General features: G+C 39.6%; 1 protein-coding gene across 7 annotated transcripts in view; it reads right to left on the minus strand.

The window, feature by feature from the left end:
• NCKAP5 (NCK associated protein 5) overlaps window positions 1-15,707 on the minus strand; it is a 390,172-nt gene that overhangs the window by 63,193 nt on the left and 311,272 nt on the right. For all 7 annotated transcript variants that reach the window (XR_011680422.1, XM_071435389.1, XM_071435391.1 and 4 more), the window contains exons 11-13: window positions 8,224-8,328; window positions 4,617-4,805; window positions 302-4,146 (exon numbers count right to left, since the gene is read on the minus strand). Coding sequence is in view for 6 of the 7 variants with exons in the window: in XM_071435389.1 (XP_071291490.1) it covers window positions 302-4,146; window positions 4,617-4,805; window positions 8,224-8,328 (4,139 nt within the window). In the remaining variant the exon portion in view is untranslated. The remainder of the gene's footprint in view (window positions 1-301; window positions 4,147-4,616; window positions 4,806-8,223; window positions 8,329-15,707) is intronic.

A 15,707-nucleotide genomic window follows, 5' to 3' on the forward strand; every position in this document is an offset into this window, starting at 1 on the left:
ATTTACATGCCATCTGCCTAGATTCTTGATTTCTGGAATAATTTGAATTATCAGCTTGGATGTAACACTCCTATCTTTAATTTCAAAGACCAATGGCTTGGTTAAAGTAACATGAACAAAATTATCATCTCATTGTGAATGCTTTTTTTTTTTCCTGTAGAGAATAAAGTCCAAATTGTGCACCTACTGTTTGCTACTGTGCATTCTTAGCACAAAAAGAACATACAATGAACTTCACATCTGGGCATCTGTAAAGCTACACGGACATCAACACATCCCAAATTGTGTTCTGGAGTTTTACCTGTTTAAAAGCTCTCTCATGAAGCTGTCTTTTGGTGAGTAGGCAGCTGTGGTGGAACCTCTCAGTTGTTCACACTCCATCTCACCAGGAGAGTCTTGGGAAGGCTTCACAATTTTGCTCTCCGTGGCTAAAATGTCACCATTGTCAGCTTTCCTGTTAATCTGATTTTCTATTTCACAGTGCTGCTCAGTTTTCTTCTTTTCTTTTCTTCTCTCTAATTTTGCCTGCTTAATTCCAAATCCTGAAACTTTTATATCCTTTTTTTCCACCTTAGTTTTAGGAACATCAGTCTTCCTGCTACTCAGTGCTGGGAGCTTACTCTTTCGGAAGCCAAACCAACTGGCTATAGAAGGCCCAGTCTTCTGCTTGGTCTCCACAGTGGGAGATTTGGTTTGTCCCTGACCCTTTTGCACATTTTCTTGAATGCATAACATGACTTTCTCCTCTATGGTAGGTTGCAGAGATGGAGAACTCAAAAGAGCATTAACCTTCTCAGAGGTTTCTGCTAATTTTAAAGACATTTGCTGTCTTCGTGACCTTGTTGCTTCCAGTTTATGAGGACACTTTACTCCATCAAAGCTTTGGAAGGACAAAATTTGTTTGGAAGATACAGTAGCCGAGGCTTCTAACTCCAGTTCTGCTGACAGAACACTTTTTTTACCTAGAGCTTCATGCTTAAAACTTTCAGTGCTTTTTTCACTCTGCACAGATAGACTGCATGCATCTTTCTGAGAAAATGGTTTGCTTCCATCACATTTTGATGTGCTGTGAAACTGGTCTACTCTTTGAGATGATCTGAAGGGCAATTTGCTTGGGCTTCCATGCTGGCTATTGCAACTACTCATATTTCCAAGAGAGCCTTGTCTAGGACAAGAATTTTCTGTGGGTTTACTAGTATATAAAAGAGCCTCTGGTGTCACTGCTGTCCCAGGAGCAGCCTTGATCTGAAGCCCTTCCACGGCTGAGTTCTGCCTCGTTAGAGAATTCCCTCTGTCAGAAGTGTTTGTGATGATCTGAGTCCGTACTTTCCCCAGCCCTTCAGTCCCAGGGGCCGACGGCTTCTCCCCTGTGTGGATGCTGAAACTCTGACTGCGAGCTTTCGCTCCGTTCATGCCCAGAGCCGGCTTCAGGTGCGACTTGCTGCCAGAAGAAACAGACCTCTTAACTAATTTGTTTTCTAATCCATCTCCTCTGTCTACCACCAAGTTGCAGCTTTCATCTGAATGAGCTGATGCTGTATCCATACTAAGCCCCACAGCACAATTATTTTTTACTTCAGCATCAGACCTGGAGTCCTTTAATTCCACATCCATTGCACCTTTGGTGCTTACACACACAGACTCACTTTGCTTGTACTTACTGGAGCTCCCATTGCTTTTGGAAGCTGCATTTATGCTGTCTTTTTCCTGCTTCCCTGGTACAGTAGAGCTCTTGCGGAGAAGCTGGGGAGATTTGACAAATAATTTCAGTCCTACAGGGAGACGGGTTTTCACTCCTCTCTCATTAGAGTTTTGAGAGGCGTGCGCAGCGTTGCCGGCATGAAGCGGCGTTGACGGGAAATTGTTTACCTGAGATAGCAGAGGCTCACTTGTGCTCGTCGTGTGACACTGAGGAGTTGTGGGGAGAATGTTTGGCATCTTTTGTAGCTGATCCAACCCACTGTCACTGGAAATATTGTTTTTGTTGGAATAGGTGTCTTGTGAAGGAGTTGTTTCCAGTGATGGACAGCCTAGAGAAAAGGACCTGGCTGTTTGAAAATCTGTGCTGGAATACTCACGATTCCTGTGGAGACCCACCTGATTAGGGTTTTTTGGGCAGATTTGCTTTGTGGAAACTTTGGAAAGTCCTTGGCATGCACTGTGGGATTGCTGAGATGTGCATTTATTTTGCATAATTCCTTCTGCATTTTCTTGAAGGTAAGATAATTCAATTTTGGCCCCAGAAGATACATTTTTTGCTTGCATTTCATGACTAGATTGATTATGAAAGCCAGAGTTCACAGTTCCTTTTAATGGAGATGATTTCAGTACATTTTTTGCTGTTTCAGTGGGACCAGCTCCTCCTAACTTTACTGCTAGAGGTGGAGAATTAGCATAATTAGGCCTAATCAACAGGGATGTTGACCTGCCTGGAGGAAGGGGTGGGGATGGAGACCGGGCTTCTACAGGAGCTAAATCACAATGAAAGTCTCTGGTTGGAGGTTCCCCATAGCTACTGGGCTCTATAAGGTGCTGAGGCAACAGTGGTGATGCTGGACTCTGACTCTTTGGATACTTTGCCCCATCAGCCCTGCCAGGACGTTTCAAGTCAGGCAGGGCATGGGCAGGGGGCTTTGGAACCTGAAATTCGACTTTTGAATCAAAATGATGAGGTGGGCTTTGGGCCTTTTTGAATCTTGAAAGCTTTACAGGTGGCAGAGCAGGTGATTTCTCAAGGGCTGTGGGGCCCACTGACAGAGCTACAGGTGCCTCCCCACTCTCAGTCATCAGAGTTTTTTGGGGAGAAAATTTACCTCTGCTGGGTATTTTAGTGACATTTGGCTTTTGATTGATTCCTGCATGCACAGTGGAGCTTGAATTCACCTTGTATGATGCATCATACACTGGCTTCACTAGCTTCTGTCGTGAAGCATTTTGCTGTGTCACCCTCCCACAGCGTGAAGATTCACCACAGGTCAGGGGGACAGCTGTATTTTTATTCCCTGCATTATCTTCAAGAGTGTTTTTCCCAGTTTCATCTTCCTGTCTTTCTGAAGCAGAGTAGCTTCTAGCATTGGGTCCTGGCTGCATATCAGTTCTTCCCTGAGGTATAAGTTCAGTGTATTCTGCACTGGACGTAGTTTGTGGCTGGTTGATTGAAATCTCATTTCTTGTTACAGTGACAACTCCAGTTTGATGTGAGCTGAATTCAATTGGCTCACCATCCTTAGCATCATATATTACTGTAATGCACTCTTCAGAAGAGGTCTTCTTTATAACCTTTTGTTGTTTAATGAAATTACATGGCTTGGGCCTAATGTCTGGGTGAACAGGTATCTGGTTCTCTTCTTTGTCAGTAGATAAAAACTGAGAATTCTCCGTGACTTTGAACAAGTCAGAGGTCTTTGTATACTTCTCAGGAAAGGGAGTTGCTAATAAATCTGAGGGACTTTTCTCATCACTGCTTTCTATATGCAATTCATCCAAGACTTCATTGTCATCAGTGTCTGAAAGCTGAAAATTAAAGTCCTTCCAGCCTATATTAGAATGGCTTTGATTTAACTGTAACTCAGGCAGCTTTGCTCTGGTGCATGATTTTACTTCTGCCTGGAACCCACTGACAAAACTAGTCAATTTCTCAGGTCTTTCCTTTGAATTAAAAAATGGACTTCTTTCTGGCAAATGTTTCCTGTTAGGATCCCAGTCAAAGAGACTGTCAGAAATGCTATGAGTTAATTTGTTACAATAGGTCCTGCAGTCTTTGCTTGGAACTTCCTGCAGCAACAGTAAGGATGAAGAGTCATCATCTGCATCATCATGGGAATCTGAATCATAAGAGAAAGTTTTGTTGTGCTCAATGCAAACACTTCCCATTTCCATTGGCTTACAGTGAGTCTGTTCGTTATGGCCTCCACACTTAATTCCAGGGGAATATATTCCTTCGTTGGAGTTCATGCAATCTTTGTAACCCCATTTTGATATTACTGAAGGTGGTTCAAGTAGTATTTTTTGCTCCTGCAATTTTTTCAGCCCTTCTAAGATATGGTTTTCCTTGATACGAGTTGGAGGTAGATCATCTGCAGGACTTGAGAGGTTGCTTGGGAGCGAAGAACCAATGCTTATTCTTTTATCCCATCTCACGGATGACTGTCAAAGGAAAATAAAAATCACTTGTGTTACTCACAAGTGCTGTCAATAAAAGTGTTACCATTTTGGTAAAGAGATAGAGGAGTTGCATAAGGGCATTCCATTCCATTCTTTTCTATTTAAAGCAAAGTTCTTTTTTAATAAAGGGTTTTACAGTGGTATGAAGGCTGTAGTGCATTAAAAACTTGTAGGAAGAACAATATGAATAGAAGGATTAAGATAAAAAAGAAGAGAAGTTTGGAATATGAAAGGCAGAATAAATGTCTCAACAAATGAGGAGACTGTAAGTAAGCTGGAGTGATAAAGGAATCACTAAAAAAAATTAAATAGGGGGGTAACAGTTTAGTGACAACTGCTTTCAATATAAAAGTGAGAGGAAAGTAAAAAAACTTCTGAAACAGGCAGCTTTTCAATTAATCTTGTTTCAGATTAACTTAAACTAAAACATGAAGAAAATGAATTTGATTTACCCTTTTGCTTGTCTTTCCATCATTCCAAGTGTAGGAGGAACCACTGGAATATTCACTGCAAGCACTTGAGAGGGAGAGTTCACTGCTGCTGCAGCTGCTCCGAGGATACAGGCGGCTAGAGCCTGTCATATTTAATTGACTCTGGCATTTCAAGACAGGTATGCTGGATTTCACATTCTGCTGGCATTCCTAAAATATGAGAAGAAATTGAAATATCTTATGGGGAGAAAATGATCATTTAACTTCCCCTTGATTAAGAATGGCAAAGAAAAAGCAAGTAAGCCACTTCTGCCTTCCTCTCATGCAATTTAGCATCTGGTGAATTTAATACAGAGAAATAAATTTAAAATTGCTAACAGTTTCATTTGTCAGGGGGAAAAAATCCACAATCCTCAGTGTTTTCTTCTTTGTTCTTGGGCTAGTATTCTGCTCTTCTTATTGTAAAGATTATTCTGAGTCTATTTGAATTATGCTTCCTACATAAGCAGAGTGGTCCGGTAAGATACAGAAAACAAAGTTATAAGAATACAAGTACATCTTGACAACTGCATTATAGCCCCACAATGTAACAGATGAGGCTGCACATCCTGGACAAGTTAAATTAATTTAGTATCCTGAGCAGAATGTCCACTGAGAATGGAATCTCTCCATTACAGTCTCATTTTGGTTTCCTATCTAGTTCAAAGCTTTGTCTAAGAAACTCTCTGACGTAGGACAATCCATCTTCGTGTCGCTCGCAGACAGCTGAAGCCTCTTGCTTATGCAATTTATTGACACTTTATGGCTGCCTTTAGTACTTGTGTAGTTATCGCCCCTTTCCAAATGCAATTTCAGCTGACTGTGACTAAGTGCCAGCTTTGAGGAAGAGAGTAATGAAGAGTAGATAGCACTTTAGGTAAAATATTAAACCTCTGTAGAAGTAGCTAGGATGCCTTTAATTTGTTTTCAAACTAATATTCTTGAGCCTAACAGCACTGGAGCTTCTTTAGTGTTAAGTGCTTGCACTATTCTCCAGTTTCCTTACAGAATCAGACATCATTTTAATTACCAGAAACACCAGCCATGAATACATGAAAAGAGGTTGTAATGAGGTGGGGGTCAAACTCTTCTCCCAAGTAGAAACTGATAGAACAGGAGGAAACAGCCTCAAGTTGTGCCAGGGGACGTTGAGATTGGATATTAGGAAAAATTCCTTCACTAAAAGAGATGTCAAGCGACGGAGCAGGGAAGTGGTTGAGTCACCATCCCTGGAGGGATTTAAAAGCTGTGTAGCTGTGGCACCTGGGGACATTGTTTAGTGATGGGATTGATCTCAAGGGACCTTTCCACCCAGTGGTGGATGAAAGGTTTGATGATCTTAAGCATAAAGGTCTTTTCCATCCAAAGCGAATCTATGATTATGTGCCTTTGTTTCACAAAATTTTCCCTTGGATTTCCTTAAGGCAGACTGAAACAATATTTATTGATTTTTGTATGTAGATATACGTCAAATGAATTTTGCTTAAATGAAGAATTTACACTTAGGAAGAAACAAGAAATCTAAACTTATTGAATCCATAAAAAAATTATCGAGGCTGTGTATGCCCTAGACTCAGCTTCTTCATGGAAATCTTTGGAACAACAAGTTTGTAGGCACTTCTCAGGCACTGACATGTTTGTTGGCCTTCTGCTAATTTCTTCCATTTATTCCCCCATGCTCCTCCCATCTATTACTACTGGGTTTGAACCTTTTTTCAGCTGAATGGGAGAGAGCAGGATTTTTACTGCTGAGGAGTTCATCAGTACAGCTGTTCATGGCTCAGCTGACATCGTAATGTTCAGGTTTTGACAAACGTAACTACAGGGCAAATCATTATTCTTCATCACAGGCAAAACCTAGGAATGGGAAAATCATTTAGAGGCACCAAGAGCACATTTCACCTCTGGGAATTATTGCTACATGTTCTCCTACGAAGTCAAATGGATGCAGGAGGAGCAGCCTTTAAATCCAGTGGCTCTGGGAAGAATACCTCTTTCAGCATCACAGGCAGGCTGATGCCTGTGTTTTTGGCTCTGAAGCGGATTTTGTTGTTTTGTTGAGACAGATGAGTCTTTATTTCTGACATTGTGGTTCCCCTGGGAGACCCCCTGCCATCAGCCTCCTCAGCTGTGGCAGTGTCACTCCTGGGGAGGGTGATTGCACAGAGGCCAAGGGCAGCAGCTGCTTGTTCTGGCTATTCCTCTGCATTTTGGCATTAGGAAAACACATCATGTGGAATTCTGCCCTTTACACTGGGCTGTGTCCCAGCCATCACAGCATTCAGGGGAAGGATGCCTGCAAATCCTCTCCTGCAGGAGGAAAGAGATCACAGCACAGTGACAAGTATTGCCTTCCTGTCATCTTCAGCTAGTCTGAGAGCCTCTCCAACCTCTCACTTTGTTTCCTTTGCACCTAAAAGAGGAGAAAGGCATTTGGTCCTACTGTTTCAGCAATGGGAAAAAAATGGAGCTATCCAAGCAAAGCAAAAGAACAGTATATTACTGCAATCATCTTTAAGAGAGGAGAAAATGTGCAAAAAATATCATGTCACTCCAGATTATGAAGTAGGGTAGCTACTCAATTTCTAGATAGCATATTCAGATCACTTAAGAGAGTGGAGTTTTCCCCTTCAATTTGCCTTTATACTCTAAATTATTCAAGAAAGTACTTTGAATAGCATGTTTATGACGCATTAATTAAATACATTTAACTTGCATATGGGTCTATTAACTGACATGGTGAAATTTTAATTTTTGTAATCATGACTTTTTAGTCATTACCTTTAATGAAATTAGAGTAAAAAGGCTTGAATGTAGTATTACAGTTTAAAAATGTAATTTTCACTAGAAATCAAAGAAAATTGAAATAATCAGACCACTAAAGACACAAAACTATATTAGAGCAACTTAACCTGAAGGCTTAATTAAATATGATGCAAAATGTTGTTAGCATTTTTGTGAACCTTCGAAACAATGCCTTCTCATTAAAGTAGGTATTACAAGGGAGATTACATTTTTGTTGACACTACTATACTTCAAGATCAAAGGCACAAGCAGGTTCAATGCTCTGTTCTTGTACTCTTTGTTTCCCTGTATGTGATTTTTGTTTTTTAAGCTACTTTTCTCTTTGACAATGAAACATGAAAGCCACGCTGGTGAACGTTTTGCCAAATAAGCACAAAGCTCACTCCGTCTGAAAAAAAAAATAAAAATGCAGAGCCCATGAATTTTTAAAAGTTCATACATAATATATCATAAAAGTGGGATGAATAATACGGGGCACGGGCTTTAATAAAAAGCTCCTTGACCATTTCTCAGAGCTTCTGAGATGTAATCAATACCCAAAAAGGTGTATGGGGGACATTACTAAGATTTACTCTTTTTTTGCACACAGTGACACTATCTGCTCACTATATCAACCGAGGACACAATATTGAATTTCAGAGAACAGAAGGAAGTAAAAGCATTGTTATCTGCCTCAGCCGTGTTTCAATTCAGAGATCAGCTTTATGGCTCTTCCCTGACACCAGACTTCAGAGGAGAAAAGGAGGTTCCAGATGAGGGGAGCAAGGGCAGCACAAACACTCACGAGCATCTGAGCATCAGCACTTGGAGCCTGCACCAGGCCTCGGTTCCGTTCCACTTCTGAAAGCAAATCCCCAGAGGAGAGGTCCAAGATGCGTGAGTGGAGTTTCTGGGGGGGCAGAAGGGAAGGAGAAAGCATAAGCATTTGTCAGACATTCAGCAGATCAGCATTTTTAAAATTCCAAACTCTGCTGTTAAATTTCAAGGGAAATGAAGAGCCTGAGGTAAAAGAGGATTTGTTCTAATTTGAAATGTTGCTCTTTGTGCTTACTTTGTCCAAGACTTCCTGACTGGAGGACAGATCATCCTTCATCCAAAACAAACTCTACTTTTTCTTCTAGTCACTGATTTGCAACTTATCATTACTTCACACACAACAATAACAAATGAGCATGAGCCCCACCATTATCCACAGAGTTTGACAGGTTTCAGGAAAAAAGCATAAAAATGAACTAAAAAATTAACATTTATAAATCAATCAACATGTTAATGTTGTTTTATTTACAAGCTGTTACACCTTGTGTGAATGATTGCAAAAGTGACCCTATTTTTAACCAGCATTGATCTGCTGAAGGCCTCCTCTGCACACATTTTAACTCAAAGTCATTAATGTCATCTGTTAGGAACAATTAATGTGAATAGAAAATAATTGCATCAGGGAACTGGGGACTCAGAGGATTTTGTGCATTAATATTCACATGCTGTTGGATTATATACACAGTTTTTCTCAGTTTTGCTTGGCAGGGTGGCTAAGTTTGTGCCTTTCCCTCCATGTCCACCTGTACACTAATTCTAGGGCTTTCAGTCTACATTAAGCCTTGTTTGGTTTAATTGCAGTTTCAATAAAATCCATGATTTATGTGAATGCCTCAGCCAATGACTTCAAAAGAAAAAATATCTGCAGTCTTGTTAGTCAGCACACCGTGTAACAGGCAGCAGGGATCTGACTCAGGGTCCATTGAAATCAATGCAAATGGACTAAAAAAATAAAACCCATGAAATAAGGACCTTGGATCTTTTCACTTTCCCATTAATTTTCCAGGTTTGCAACATCTACCCTCCTCAGCCTGGAGGAACCAATGGTGCAGACCCTGGCAGGTGCTTTGCCAGAGGACTCTGTGAGGGATGCAAACCACGGAGTTTTGTGGAGCCTCTGTGAGTGCCCCATCACCCTGTCCATCCAAAAAGACTGGCTACAGAGGGAAAAAGAATCTGAAGGCAGAAGAGCCTCCACACAGCGTAGCAGCAGCTCTCTGCAGAGCCCTGAAATGCAAGTCACACAGTATCTTACACCCAGCTGCTCCCCAGCCTTCTCTCTGGGTACCCACTGCAGAAATTAATCTGCCAGAGAACAAAGCAGACAGCCATTCCTACAGCCTCTCTTATCTGCATGCTCTGCTTCAGGCTTCTATTCCAGACAATCTAGGAAATTTTTTTAAAAACTTCTAATTATGAATTTGGGAGTCATTTCTCTAGAGTAACTTATTCATCCAGGTTTATTAAGGAGGTACTGTCTGTTGCAGAGAGCTTATGGAAAATATTTTCAATGATCAATATTCTGTATAAATATGTATTATCTAATACATTGTTGAATAGATTAAATGAAATGCTGCAAGCCCTCAGTACCCAAGATACTTTTCATTATAAATATTAACTACATCCAGGCTATGTGTTTTTAAAATGAGTGATGTCTGGTAATTCAGCGTGCACCTTTCAAAGTTCTACCACTACTATTACTGTCAGGTAGTTGTTAGAGATTTAAACTCCAGGTAAAATGCCTGCCCAAAGTCACAGATTCACTGACTTTGTACATTTGTTCCTCTTGACAATAATTCCAAGTGCATCACTGAGCCACCAGAGAATCCCACTGTTTTCAGAACCAAGGGTCACTAGTGCTATGAACAAGTGGTTTGCAGACAAATTAATTATTTTCTCCAGGGAAACCAGTCACCTGAGATATTTTAGTGGAAGTTACAATAGTCAGATCTGTGCTTTGGAGTTGATGACTGGGGACAGCTGAGATGGATGAACATCTATAGGTGAAAATGTATTTTCCCAGAAAAAAAAGGATCCTAGAAATAGTGCTAAAGGAATTTTACAATTGTAATACTGCCTTCCCATTTTATTACTTAAATGGGAACATATAAACATTTCAATAAGGGAAACAAAATATTCCCCTACAACGTCATCCAATGAAATTTAGTGTTACTTACAGAATATAGAATCCGTGTCAGACATAGGAGCAGAGATCAGTCAGAACAGGCAGAAATCAGAAACAATTTTTGATCAGTGATCAATGAGAGCCCAGCTGGAAACAGCTCAGGGTTGTGGGATCCCTCCCCAGTGGCTCAGTGTAACCCTGCACAGAAGTCATGCTTGTGTTTGGATCACCTTTGCCACTGTTAAACTCAGTGACTCTCTAAAACTGCAGTACCAAAGGCAAATCAGCAGACTAAAATGATTAACAAAGAAGGAAAGCGTGTTCTCAAGATGTATAATGTGATTATATTTCTGTATCAAATGAGATCATCACATTGGGAATATTCCTCCCCACACATATGCAAATAAACTAACAGAGGTGGCCAGAACAATGACTAGCATTAACAGCATAATAAAGTTTGAGGTCATTCATTAAATATAATCACACAGCACTGAAGCAAGTCAACCAATTACAAAAGAAAAGCATAAAAAAAAAATGTTTTTCTTTCATTTATTTTTCTTTTTCCTTCTCCATTTTCTAATTAAAGAATGGGGACAACTCTAGCATTTGTTAAAAAAACTCATTAATGATGCGTTTAAAATCAAGTAACAGATTGTGCTATGTATCTTGGTTCTGATTTCTTCTCAGATACACAAACTGTACTGTGTCCTTTATGGGTATTTTCAGATGGCAGTCACATAACTAGACCAAGGAGTTACTGCTGCCTTGAAAATTGTACAGTATTAAAATCACTGTTGATGCTATCATGACACAATGCAACCAAAGGCAGGACACTGCCCAGAATGGCTTCCATGGAAGAGATCATATTTGTTTAAGTGAATACTTAACTATGAAACTGAGGAGCTACAAGCATCAATCCAAGCTATCTGCCCACTTGTTGGTGCCCTATATAATGAAAAAGGGAAAATGAGCAATACTAGAGGTGCTGGGGAGTGCCTGGACCCCTCTGGAAACAGAAAAGCATCAGGATCCCTGGGCTGCAGACCTGAAAATCCACATGGAACTGAATACAGCATGGAATGGGCCAACTTCCTTGGAAATTACCCTGTACTGAATACAGTAATACTGAATACTGAATACTACAGGGCAGGTGTGGACTGAAAACTTTGTTAACATCTTAGCTTGACTGGACCCACATCTCCCCAGAAAGGGGGTGCTGAGAGGCCAGGGCAGAACAGAGGGGACTTCTCTGCAGGTGCCTGTGACCAACAGCAGCAAAGCTCCTCCTTCACCTGTGAGACTGATGCAGAAAAGGCAGCGCCCTTTGTGGTTCCATGCCAAGATTAACTCCTGTAACCCACATGAAAAATAAAAACAAAGTAATTGATAATTCAGGTGGAAACCTATTCTATCAAGCGCAATAGGAAATACAATTATCTGGCAGGCAGGTAACAATCCATCAACCAGCAAGCCAGTTCCCTCCCCCAGCAGCATTCTTATTAAGACTTTCTAGGAAGATAAAAGAAAGCTACTACCTGCTGGCACAAGGCAATATTACAGAGACTCCCCTAACCATTGTGCCTCCTGACTCCATCTCTGCAGAATATCTATCAGGTCCCATCTCCTTTTTAAACATCTAATGGCCTGCAGCATTGCCAGAACAATTTTCAATGAATTATGCCAAAGAGTACACAGCTCTCCAATATTGGATGAGTTAATTGCTATTAAATCAATTGGCTTTGCTTTTCTCACATGAGCCAAAGTCTATCATTCACAAAATTCTCTCTCTAGATACCAAGGAGACATTTTCATCCTGCTGCTCCATGCCAGAGCTGTAAATGTTTGTTTGGTGTGTGTGGCCCTCTCCTGTCTTTGCTGTTTTTCAGGGCATCACCAACCTGAACAGGCACATTCTGGCCTGCTTCCCTCTGTAGCCCAGCCACTGAAATTGGGCTGGCAGGGAAAACCTTCTCATTTCCATTGCACCATAAAGGCAGCAGGCCACAGAAGGAAAAAATATTATTAGGCAAAACATTTACATATTATTAGTTTATGTAGAAGCATAATCTTTTTTTTTTTTTTTTAAATATTGATTTTGTAGTCCTTAGACACAATTCACAGGGGAGGTTCAGCTGGAGATGAGAACATCCTTCACCTATCCCACCAAAAGTTACCTAGAGTAGAACATGCACAGTTCAAAAACAAAGTGTGACCTTCTCATCCACTAAATATTTTGGAATTAAGGACAAAATTAAATATATTTAAGGAAAAAAATAATAAAACCTCCAAAAGTAGAAATTAACTTTGCCTTTAGACAAATAAGACTTTGGAATATATATTATTTTGACATATGGAAATTTTGCTTTCTAAAGAGAGTAGAACATGTGGTTGTCAACAAAAACCAGCCAAATATGAGGTGAAAGTGAAAGCTGCAAGAAGATGCTTCCAATTTTTAAATTCTAATAATCACCAACATAGGAAATATACTTGCAACTACACAGTGTGTACACACAGAAATGCCTGATGTCTTATTGTATATAATTGGTATCACAAAAGTATAATAATTATTTTCAGCTGTGGAAGTTATCTATTTAATAGAAAATTCAGAATTATTTCCTACTATTCACTTCCTATAAGCAGAACTTCATGGCTAACACTGTTTAGTAAATGAAAACCAGGTCTAGTGAATGGTATCCTTATCCATGGCAGGGAGGTTGGAAAGAGATGAGCTTTCAGGTCACTTCCAACACAAACCAGTCCACAATTCTATGAAAATGAGTCTTTCTCTTAATGTTGGGCCATGTTTAACCATTTACAGGACTGAGGCTAAAACTGGAGTGAAAAACCAACACTCTTTGACTGTTTAAAATGCTCCTCCCTAATACAAAGTAATTAGATGTTCATCACTTAGATCTCTAAAAGCTATAAATAAAGCTCTGCACAGGCAGGAACATCCAACTTCTGCCTGCAAAGCCAATGCACTGCATGCAGCCAGCTTTTCTATTTCTCTGCTGCTACAGGGTTATTATACAGTGCTGCTACAGGGTATTTTTGGTGGGAAGAAAGGGTTAACACACAGTAGGTGAGACCCAGGATAGCTCTTAAAGTTGGAGACTTTTACTGATCCTACCCTGGGCTCTTTGAAATACAGGACACAATCACAAAAGTGCAGTACTGCTCAGTGGTGATAGGAGGATGTGTTGTACATAAGTGAATATTAAAGGATTAACTTCAAAATGCATTTCAGTAAGCTAAATGAGTTCTTAGTACAAAATTGAAAAAAAAAAGGAGGTTTTCAGCTAGCCCTTAAATTTCAAGAGAGTGGATCTAAATTTTCCATTAATCTAATAAAAATACTTCCATGGAAGTTCTAATTTGGCATTTTCCATTTGTTTTTGTTGTTTTTCCCTCCTACTAGGCACACTTTTCTGAAAAGCCTTTACAGAAGATGCAAGACTTTAAATCCAACTCCAGAATTAACAGAGGTTTCTCAGTTTGGTGGCAAATCCTCTGGGTGAGTTTATTGAGACTCAGGCAACATCCAAGACAAAGTACAAGGATATGATACTAGAAACATTTGTATGGAAGATTAGGGTGCTAAAACAACATCAGAAAATCCTGCTAACAAGGCAATTCCAGCACAGAAAGTAAAACAAAGTTTGATTTGTTTGCAGAGTTTCCAAGTTTGCAGCTCTCTATTACTATTGAGAGATCCAGAGATGGCAAAACTCAGTGAATTAGACCCAAAGTAACTCCAAAGGCTGGAAACTTATATTCTAGGGTATAAATTGGGAGGTATTAAGCAGGCATTTGATGTACAAACACCAATAGCATAATCTCTCTGTATTCTTCAGAGAGTTGACAACATTAATGTAAGGCTAAAATTACTCTTGTTCCAAATCCTTAGTTTTATTAATTTTTATAAACTGCTTTAAATAAAAGTTACATTGAAAGACACAAAGTAATCCCCTCTGATCCCATTTTTCATTTTATATGTGTACCAGTGTTTTCAAGCTCTGAGATTCCAAAGTGTTTTTCTCATTTCAACAGCACTATGGTAGGAGTCTGTAAATATTGCAGTAATATGAAAATGAGCTAATTTAATTTCTTAGGAAAATGCATGTATAAAGTTCCCTGTGGTTTGTAATTACTGTAAAGTCAACAGTTTATATCAATGACCCAGTAATCAGCTACTCAGAACGTGAATAATTAATGAAAAAATGTTTTCAACAAGCTTGCAAATGGAAGACTCCTTGGAGTATGGTGAAACAGCCGTGCTGTGAGAATAGTGATGTGCAGGAGAGGAGCCTTTTATTAAGTACATCTTTGTATTTTGTCTCTTATTTTTCTAAATGTCTTCCCATTGATCTAGCACTACTCAGTATGTCAATTCCACTGTGCTAAGTGAGGGCCAGCATCATGTGGGTGCTGTGAATTATGGCAACATCAAAGAGTGAAGGGCACATTCTGCACATCCTGACACCTGCTGTTGTTACACTGTCCACAAACAAAACCATTTTGTTTTTAACACTTCAGTGTTGCCAGAAAGAACAATTTTATACTGAATTTATACTTTATACTCAGAAACAACTTTATACTGAATTCCTGCAACAGTGAAGAACTATACCATTAATCTTTTCTGGCATGTCCTACACATGTTATCTATGCTTCAGTAAAAAGGTGGGCTGGTTTTTTATTATTTCACTGTATTTAAGAAATGCTTTAATATAAAAACACAGGAGAAAAGTCCTAGTTCTGCAACAGTTGTTGCATTATCAATCCTTATATGATTAAAAGATACTCACTAATTTTACCATTTCATACAATGACAGGCAGGGATATTCCTGGCACAACATAACATTGGTCGTTGCCTTTGTAATTTCTACAGTTTAAAATCCATTTTCATATTCAGTTTCTGACTATGCCCCAAAATAATCTAAAGGAATTAGGCAGGCCTCAGTGAGATCTTCTTATTGACATTTATGTTGATCAATGTTGGCTCTACCAGAATTGGAATCTACAGATCAATTCCCTTATTAGATTCGTTCTCAGTGCTGCCATGATCATTTTATCACAGAAGCTGCTGCCATCACATGCTGCTTTATCACTCCATAATGGGATAAGCTGAAGCTTTCCTCTGGCATAAAGCTGGAAATGATAACTGTCTGAAGTCTTTTTCTTTCAAAGATTTTCAAAAATGTCCTAGTTAAATGCACAGGTCTGTTTTAAACACTATTTTCAACTGAATTTACCTGAGCAGCAATAATTTTTGTCCACAAGGAAGTTCCAGTTCTCAAGGTGTTAAACCAACCCCAATGCTAACACTG

The sequence above is a fragment of the Agelaius tricolor genome, unplaced genomic scaffold, assembly GCF_023055355.1.
Source record: "Agelaius tricolor isolate 1412-34295 unplaced genomic scaffold, bAgeTri1.0.p SCAF_10, whole genome shotgun sequence".
NCBI classification, from domain to species: domain Eukaryota; kingdom Metazoa; phylum Chordata; class Aves; order Passeriformes; family Icteridae; genus Agelaius; species Agelaius tricolor.